This window comes from Camellia sinensis, chromosome 2 (genome assembly GCF_055761805.1).
Source record: "Camellia sinensis isolate YWXY chromosome 2, ASM5576180v1, whole genome shotgun sequence".
NCBI lineage: Eukaryota > Viridiplantae > Streptophyta > Magnoliopsida > Ericales > Theaceae > Camellia > Camellia sinensis.
In genome coordinates, this window is record NC_138962.1 from 220,014,536 (window position 1) to 220,024,271 (window position 9,736).

Sequence of the window (9,736 nt, forward strand, 5' to 3'; positions counted from 1 at the left end):
TTTAGTTGATGTTTGGGTTTAGTTTTTTAAGTGATTTTTTTTTTCATTTTTTGTGATCTTTTTAAAACAATTTTTTTAAAAAGTTACATATTCACATTTACACGATTAGACAAATAAATAAATAAATTAATTAAAAAATTATTTTTCTTAATATTATTTTTGAAGAGGTATTATAATTTTTGATAGGGTAAATTATAAATACATCTCCTAAGGTTTGCTTAAAGTACACATTACTTTATGTGATTTAGAAAATTACAAATATTCCCTTGTTATAATTTTTTATTTAACAAAATTAACTAAAAAAATAAAATTTATAATTGTTCTCCTATACAATAATAAAATTATCTAAATTATCAATTGAAGGGAAAATTATACTTTGCACCAAATCTCACTTTGGTTCCTACACATGAAATCATGACAGTCAACCACCTGCACTTTTGGTTAAATCTCACTTTGGTCCATACACATGAAATCGTGATAGTCAACCCCTAACAGTTTTATTCAAATCTCACTTTGATCCTTACATAAGTGTCAACGTTCCATTTCTGTTACTTTATTTTTAAAATTTTAACAAAATTCACTCATGTGACAAAAATTTGACTACGAAATGAGGGTAAAAAAAGAAAATTATCAATGTTTTCCGCCAATACACTTTGTCGAACGTGATAAGCACCTGAGAATTATATAATACAATATGTGTGTGTGTGTGTGTGTGTGTGTGTGTGTGTGTGTTCGTATGGTAAAAATAATGATGGAAATGTAAGAAAGATGTGCTTTTAAAATATTAAAAAAAAAATGCGACAAATAAATCAAAGAGAAAGAAAGTTGAATAGACAGAAAACTGTGTTACCGTAAAAAATAGAGTTTCATAATTCTAATTTTTGTAAAACCCTAGTTCATTTTCTTAATTGTTTACAATCTGAGTTTTGTTATAGCCTAATACAGCCATGTTTTGATGTAAATTTTGTGATAAAGTATGTATTGGTGGAAAATATAGATGATTTTTCTTTCTTATCCTCACGTTATAGTCATATTCTTATCACATGATTAGATTCTGTTAAAGATTTAAACAATTGAGTAACAGAAACGGGACATTAACACTTGTGTAGGGATCAAAGTGAGATTTGACTAAAAGTACAAAGGATTAACTGTCACAATTTCATGTGCAGGGACCAAAGTGGGATTTGATCAGAAATGTAGGGCTTAACTAACATGATTTTATGTGTAAGGGCCAAAGTGAGATTTGATACAAATTGCAGGGGTGCAAAATTTACCTTTTAATTGAAACATATTTCTAATTAATATTGTTAAAAATTATTAATTGACTTGATAATTTATTAATAAAATGAGTGATTTGTTATGAAATTAGAAATCTCAGAGGAATAAAATGTAATTTCTAAAATCATAAGAAATGATTTATATTTTAATCAAATATCAAGAAATATATTTATAATTTACCCTTTTCGATATTTCACAATTTTATTCTCGAGCTGTGATGGGTTTTTTTTTTTGCTCAAAAAATGATAGACGGGTTGATTGTAGCTCGAAGTAGTTGGCTTTTGGTGAGGGAGAGGTGGAAGATTTATTTATTTATTTATTTTTTCAATATATTAGGTAGTTAGATTTATTAATTTGTTAATAAAATTAGTGTACAAAAATAGACAATAAAGAATTCGTATTAATATGGAGAATAAAAGTTGGGGTAAAAAAACTCAGCAATCATGAAAAAGAATGGTATCATTGTATATTCAAGAAATTATGAAATCCCAATAATTCCATAAATTTTACCACCAATTTCAAATTTGTTTTTCTTCAAATTAACACTAAATTGTTATTTCCCCCAAGGAAAACAAGCAATAACTTCTCAGATAAGTCATAACTTGAGTGACAAACCGAACCATTTCAATCATAGAAGACATTCAAAAATCAAACCATCTCTTTTTTTTTTTGGGGGTAGGTATGTCATATATAAACAAACAAGAATTAAATTATTGATTGGTGACACTTCAATTATTCCCCACCCACCAACCTAGATGCAGTCCGTGCATCTCAAGGTTTTGTTTATCTCTGAAGTTATATGTAAGTTGCCCTACTGAAGGAATTATGTGAAGGTGCAAAGTAAAACTTTAGCCAGTTTTCTTACGCTGTGTTTGGTTAGAAGATTTGTGAAGGGAATTGAAAAGGAAAAAAGAAAATATTTCATTTAATTTTACACACTTTTTACTCACATTTCACTTAGTTCAATTAACATCCTGGCTGATTTTCCAAAATCAAATCATTTCATAACTGATTTCGAAATTATGTCATAATCAGATTAGAGAAGAACCAGATTTCAAAAAAATAGAGAGAGAATTGGAAGTTTTGTTACCTATGATGATGGTGGCCCAAAACAAGAGCTGTTTGACATCCTCGATTGCCGTTGGAAGAGAGGAGCTGTGAGAGTTTGAGATAGCAACAGAGAATTTAGATGTGTTTGATTGGAAATTTAGGAAGTAATTTAGAAGGGAAAGGAGAAAAAAAATGTGTGAAATAAAATATAAGTATATTTTATTTATTTTCTTTTTTTAAAACCCTTCTTAAATCTCCAATTAAACCCAGTATGAGGAGTTCAGATCCTCTCATTGAGGATCCTCCTTGAGCTCCTACTTGCAACGGTTCAGATGAGCCGTTGGTCATCCAACGACTCAGATTAAAAAAAAAAAATCAAAAATGAAATGTTTTCGAGTTCCCGCCCAAACAAAACAAAAACACAGCTCAGAGATTCACTCTCACTCTCCCACAGCACTCTCACTCTCGCACAACACTCTCCTCCGTCGAACCCATCCTCATCCTCACCGGCGAACCCATCCTCACCGACGGCGAACCCATCCTCACGCTTCGTGAACTCCACCGCGACGACCACCATCGATTGAGCAAAGATCTCTTCAACACGAACCAGGTTGGTCTTCGAACAAAGATCTTTTGTCTTCCAATGTCTGAGATTGAGATTGAGATTTGGGTTTGGAATTGATATGGACAAGTTAGGGCTTTTAGAATTAGGGATTTTAGAGTTTCAAAATTAGGGCTTTTAAAAAAATTAGGGATTTGGGTTTTGAAAAATTAGGAATTTTGGGTTTTGAAAAATTAGGAATTAGGGCTTTTAGAAAAATTAGGAATTTCAGAAGTAAGGATTAGGGCTTTTACAAAAATTTGGAATTTCAGAATTAGGGATTTGGGTTTTGAAAAATTAGGGCTTTTAGAATTTGAAAATTAGGGCTTTCAATTTCTATTCCAACGGCTAAAAATTTACGACTTTTAACGTCTGAAAATTTTTTCAATTTGAGAATGATTTGGTAATGATTTTTTTTAAGCATTTTCAGACTCTCTGCATTGTTCATCTATGACTGATGATTGTTTAAGAGAATGCTGATAAATGGTCATCTTGTAATTTCATAGCTTTGAGACTATGCTTTGTTCATCTATGACTGATGATTTCAAAATGGTTTGTTCATCTATGACTGTAATTTCAAGTTATATCTATGACTGATGATGAATTTTTTCATGTATGACTGATGAATTATTACACTGTGTGCTTTGTTCATGTATGACTGATGAATTTTTTCTAAGCTATGAATTCTATAAATCAGCCTTGAATATTTAAGGCTGATTTATAGACCATGTCTAATAAGGCTGATTTAGGGCTGATTTATGGCTGATTTATAGACCAATCTGAATATTTAAGGCTGATTGAAAGCAGAACTGGAGAGAGACATTACCCAACCTATACAACTTTAATTCACTGCAGCAACCTTGGCTAAATTGTAAACAACTTACAATCACAAATCAGAACATGAAAATCAAAATTAGTTTCGTGTAGCTAATACTAGATATTATAAACGACATGATAAAATGCAAGATGCACATATGAGGAAGGTTGTTGGTGGATCAAATTGGAAGGGAGATTCCTCCAGCTATGACACACATGCATAGTTTTTTTAAAAAAACATAAGGCAGGCACAAAAACAACTTTTTTAGTAGTTTGTTAAATGCATCAGTTTTTTTTGTGAATGCCACACACTCTATCCATTAGCACCAACTTCCATTAGCCTTCACACTCTGTCCATTAGCACCAACTTCCATTAGAACAACTTCCATTAGCCTTCACACTCTGTTCCTCTCCTCATGTATGCAGATTTAAAAAATGGCTTCTTTTTCTAACATTAGCAACATAAGATTACTACCGAGGGTGTGCAATTGTAGAAGAACCGCTGCCATACATATTGTAAGAACGAATGAAAATGGAAATGAAGGGCGTTTGTTCTTTGTTTGCCCATCGAAATATGTAAGTTGGTAATTCTAGCTATTTTTTTCCTTTATTAGTCAAATTAATATTTGTCTTATTGAACTAATGTATTCGCATGCATTGCAGAGTAACACTCCCACTCACCATTGCAATTACTTCAAGTTCGTGGATGAAGATGATGAAGACGTTACGTCCAGAATCCGTTCCAACAGTACAGCTTCTGCTGGTATAACAATAGAAGACTTGAACGATGTAAGGATGAGGCTTCATTACATGGAAAATGACTATGGTCGAAGGCTACAAAGGATGGAAAATAATATCAAAAATATGGTGTACTTCATTGTATTTTGTATCCTTTGTATTTTATGATGTAACTTTTCAACTTTATTATACTTTTGGGAAACTGAATGGAAGTTTGTATCATTTTGGGTTTTATGTACTTTAACTTGTTATCTATTATCTGTTATGGAATGGATTTTGGGAAACATCTTATCTGTTATGTAATGAATGATGGAATTTTTGAATGAATGATGGAACTTTGTTGCTGGTGTACATAATGGATTTAATGTTTAACTATGAATGGATTTAACTTTGTTGATGGTGTACAGAATGGATTTAACTATGAATGGATTTAATGTTTTTATGAATGCATACCAGCAGAATGATCAAAATAACTTTGTTGCTAGTGTACAGAATGATCATTCCTAAGGATCAAAACTGGGATGCTCGTATGGTGGTGTATAGACAGATGAAATTGGTATGCTGGTGTACAGAATGCTGGTGTGGAAAACTGGTATGCTAGTATGCTGGTGTACAAAATGATCAAATTGGTATGCTGGTGTACATAATGCTGGTGTGCAAAACTGGTATGCTAGTATGCTGGTGTACAAAATGATCAAACTGGTATGCTGGTGTGCAAAACTGGTGTACACCATCCCAGCAGAATGAATTCACATCCTTTTCCTTTTGTTCCTTTTTTTTCCTTCACACTTCACGCCTCACACACTTCTACAAAACCATGTGTCCAGCATACCAGAAGCAATGAATACCTCTGCAACCATTGCAGAACCATACCTGGCCAAGATCATTGCTGGTTTTGCATGACATGATTTCAGAGCTTCAATACATACAATCCATTCAAACACATACAGATCAAGTGTTCAATACAGATCAAGTGTACATCTAGTTTCAAATGTACATCTAGTTTCAATACAGATCAGAACCAGCATACATACAATCCAGTTTGCTTCACATACAGAACCAACATACATGTGTTCAGTACAGAACCGGTATACCTGTTTGCATACTTGTTTGCATAACATTTGTTGACCATTTCTTCATATCCATAGTAACACAAGAAAATATCAACTCATAACCATTGCAGAACCATAACCATTGTAGAAATAATGAAGATCATTGTAGAACCATAGCAGCAAACATAAATGAACATCAACCAACATCAACCAATACAAGTTAAATGAACATCAACCAACATATAATTAAAACATTGGTCCATCAAAATTGACACATTGGTCCATGTAATGTGACACACTGGTCCATAAAATTTAACATTTCAACACACATTCCTCTACATCATTTTCTAGCAGCAGTTTGTTTCACAATTTTAGAGGCCATGACTTCACTTTCCAGCCCAATTTCAGCATCAGTTTGCTTCTGTTTCTACCTGTTCATAACCTAACAAAAAAGACAGAATTTTTAGCAAGTAAATACATGATATCACAGAATTTTCATCAACTAAAAACCTAGAATTTTCAACAACTATAAATTAAAAATACATGAAGGATGAACCTGACTACACATTGGAGTAGTTGATTCTTGAGAATATCGAAACCCAATGTCATATCCACATGAACCTTGTAGTAGAGACTGGAATGTTGGTTGAGCAGAATGCCGTTGAAGCATTGAAGTTGGCAAATAATTTGGCACCACATACATCTCCCGCAAATTGTTCGCCTACAACAATGTCATATATTACGCTTCGTTATTATGGTTTCTGTCATGGTTTGAGTCACATATTATATCCATACAAAAAATATAATTTATCAAGTAAGAATTACATGATATGTGGGATATATCAATGGCGGAGGAATATAATTACCACTCATGGGCAAAGATGGAGGAAGAGGATGAAGGGGAGGAAGAGGTTGAAGAGGAGGAACATGTTGACCAACATATATATCTCCTCCAACAGATAATGGAGAAGGTGCAATTGTTGAATTTGCAATAGATTGTGACAAAGCCAAGCTGTTAGCACGGGATTTTTTTTTTGAGTTCGCTACCAACGCCGCTTCGAATTCACCTTTGACCCTCCTTTTACCCTTACTAGTTGCCACCTTTTTCTTCAATCCTTTTGGTTGCACAACATGATTCACATCTTCGCAATCCACTTCAAAGCTTTGGGTGTCATCATCATTACCTACTTCATTTCCAACATCAAAATGAGCACTTAACTTGCGTTCAACATTTGCACCTAATGTAGCAAGTTGTGCAATACAAAAATCAAAGGTTTCTTCAATTTCAGCAGCTCTACTTGCTAGTGCTCTAACTGCTGTCATCAATGTCTTATATCGCGATGCTTGTTGGAATTTCACATCTACTTCAATGTCATTCTCCTTAATGTCCTTCACAATTTCGGCTCTTGCTTGTTTGGTCCACCTCTTCAGAATATATTGTGGAGGAACCTCTTTCATCTTCAATATGTCTCTAATAACCTTTAATGAGTGACAACACAAGATTCCTTTCCTTTCAAACTTTGTACAATTACAACCCAAAGAGTCATCCCTCTCCATTGTCACTTTCCTTGCATATTTGTTACCAACATCAACAACTGTGTAAATGGTACTAGCCTCCCCATATTCAATTGCTTCTATGTCCGATTCAATGGATTGAAAGTACTCATTTTGGAATTCCTCAAAGATATTTTTTGTGTAGACATTACCCATTTGAATTAACATTCTTATTGTTGCTTTCACCTTTGGCAACCTTTGGCACAAAGCATATCCTGCTTCTAACTACTTGTATCGCTTTTCGTAAAGTACCATTTCGAAATGCATGAAGAATTCATTTAAGTTAAAATCAGAACGAATGTAATCCTTCAAAAAAGCATTAAAAGATTCACTAAGTTGAGTGATACTCATTCCCGCAGCCCATGTTGATCTAACGTAAGGCCAGCCCCATTTTTCTTTCACCGCAAAAGTCAATTTCAACCAATGGTTTTCATGTGCATCATATTTATCAAGCATTTCCGCCCACTCTAACTTCTATTGATTTGCATCTTCAATGTGAAAGAAGAATTTATTTAGTACACCCTTCACCCCCTTATCTTGGAACAAACAGTTAACATGTTTTAATGCATTTTGCATCAAATGCCAAGTACACAATCGGTGACTTGTGTCAGGCATAACGATGGGTATGGCTTTAGCCATTGCAGCATCTTGATCGGTGAACAAAGTTTTTGGTGCCTTTCTTGACATAGCCTCTAGAAAATTTTCAAACAATCATACAAACGATTCGGCGGTCTCATCATACAACAATGCTGCACCAAATATCACTGTTTCCCTATGATGGTTGAATCCCACAAAAGATGCGAAGGGTCTATGTTCTTTGTTTAACTTGTAAGTCGTATCAAATGTGACAACATCACCAAATTGGGCATAATCCATGATCATTTGTGCATCGGCCCAAAACATATTGGTTATTTGCTCCTCATTATCTAATTGAAAAGCATAAAAGAATGAAGGATTCTGCAAAGATTTTTCTTTAAAGTATTGCAACACATTGCCTACTTCCCCATATGCTAAACTTTGTTGTCTTTTGGTTCTCAAATAATTTTTAGAATCTAATTTAGTAAACCCAAGACATTGCCTTCCACTAGCTTCCCTACCCATGAGTTCAAAAGACTGGCCTAAACGAAGACCAGATTGTGCCGCCAAATCTAACTGAATTGCTTGGGTAGTCGATATCTTTCTTTGTGACGGCAACACGTGGGCACACTCGGGTGATACAAGATCATGGTTGTGTTTTTCTCTGAAATCAGTAACAACAAATTTCCCAGTACCCTCATCTAATTTAATATAAAGTCGAGCCTCACAACCAGTTCTAGTTTCAGCTCTAGGGTTTTTGACAATGGGTCTCGCTTGTCAATCTTTCGAAATCCCTCCTTGTTGCAAACCAAAAGTCTACAAATAAGTTGATTAGTGAACTTTTCCTTCCTACAATAATCCCTTCTTATGCTAAACCCCATTCTTCCTCCATATGTATTATAAAAATCATACGCACATTGCTCAGAATCAAATGTCATTCCCTGTTTTGGCTTCCAATCACAATCATTCTCAGGTTCCATATCGATATCAAAATGCAACTGAAAACCCATATAAAAAAAAACATAATTTCAGTTTGAAAAAAAAAAAAAACCATACATAAAAACATAAAGAGACTAAGTTCAGTTTTAAAAAATTCCACTTCTACATGTATATGTTGGAACTCTGTCATATATATTAAAATATATTTTTCCACCACTGTTTACAATCAGTGACAATATAGTCTAAATATGCTGTAATGTTGGAAATCAGACCTAGCTTTCATTGTACCTCAAATAATCTTTATATTCAATCCTAAAGAATCTTTATATTCAATCACTGTAATGTTGGAAATCAGACCTAACTTTCATCCTAAAGAATCTTTATATTCACTCACTGTACCTCAAATATTCTAATGCATACCATACAAGGGAAAATTATCAAATATTACGGGACCAGTCTTCATATATAAAATTCTCTCTCTAGGAATCAGGCTATCAATTTTGGAAATTTTTTTTTTTTTTGGGTAGATTAATAAGAATGTCTCCATGAGGGTTCAGATATGATCTAATTTGTAATTAACAAAACATGAGGGTTCAGATATGATCTTGGAGAACATTGAATTCTACACAGGGTTCAGTATATCCACAACCTGGTTCGTGAAGACAGAGGACAAAAGATGGAATCCTACACAGGGTTCACTATGTTTGAAACTGTTAGCTCTTCTTGAGCAATGGAATTTTGCTCAAACAAAATTGAAAACAGAGGACAAAAGATCTTTGTTCGAAGACCAACCTGGTTCGTGTTGAAGAGATCTTTGCTTAACCGATGGTGGTCGTCGCGGTGGAGTTCACGAAGCGTGAGGATGGGTTCGCCGTCGGTGAGGATGGAGTTTGCCATCGGTGAGGATGGGTTCATCGGTGAGGATGAGGATGGGTTCGACGGAGGAGAGTGCTGTGTGAGAGTGAGAGTGAATCTTTGAGCTGTGTTGTTGTTTTGTTTGGCGGGAACTCGAAAACATTTCATTTTTGATTTTTTTTTTTTTTTAATCTGAGCCGTTGGATGACCAACGGCTCATCTAAACCGTTGCAAGTAGGAGCTAAAGGAGGATCCTCAAGGAGAGGATCTGAACTCC

At 34.2% G+C, this 9,736-nt stretch overlaps 1 protein-coding gene across 1 annotated transcript; it reads right to left on the bottom strand.

Moving 5' to 3' along the window:
* Window positions 1-5,831: 5,831 nt before the first annotated feature.
* On the bottom strand, window positions 5,832-9,731 carry LOC145820654 (uncharacterized). The gene is made up of 3 exons (XM_082917063.1): window positions 9,397-9,731; window positions 6,092-6,256; window positions 5,832-5,977 (listed from the first exon to the last, which is right to left on the bottom strand). The coding sequence occupies exons 1-3, from the start codon at window positions 9,625-9,627 to the stop codon at window positions 5,963-5,965; spliced, it is 411 nt and encodes a 136-aa protein (XP_082773189.1). The 5' UTR covers window positions 9,628-9,731; the 3' UTR covers window positions 5,832-5,962.
* Window positions 9,732-9,736: the final 5 nt, after the last annotated feature.

Bases quoted from the DNA above. Each gene is read 5' to 3' on its own strand.
- LOC145820654 (XM_082917063.1), bottom strand. From the start codon at position 9,627: ATGAAATGTTTTCGAGTTCCCGCCAAACAAAACAACAACACAGCTCAA. The intron at 6,257-9,396 runs GTTGGTCTTCGA...ACATTGTTGTAG, and splicing joins ATCTCTTCAACACGAACCAG to GCGAACAATTTGCGGGAGAT.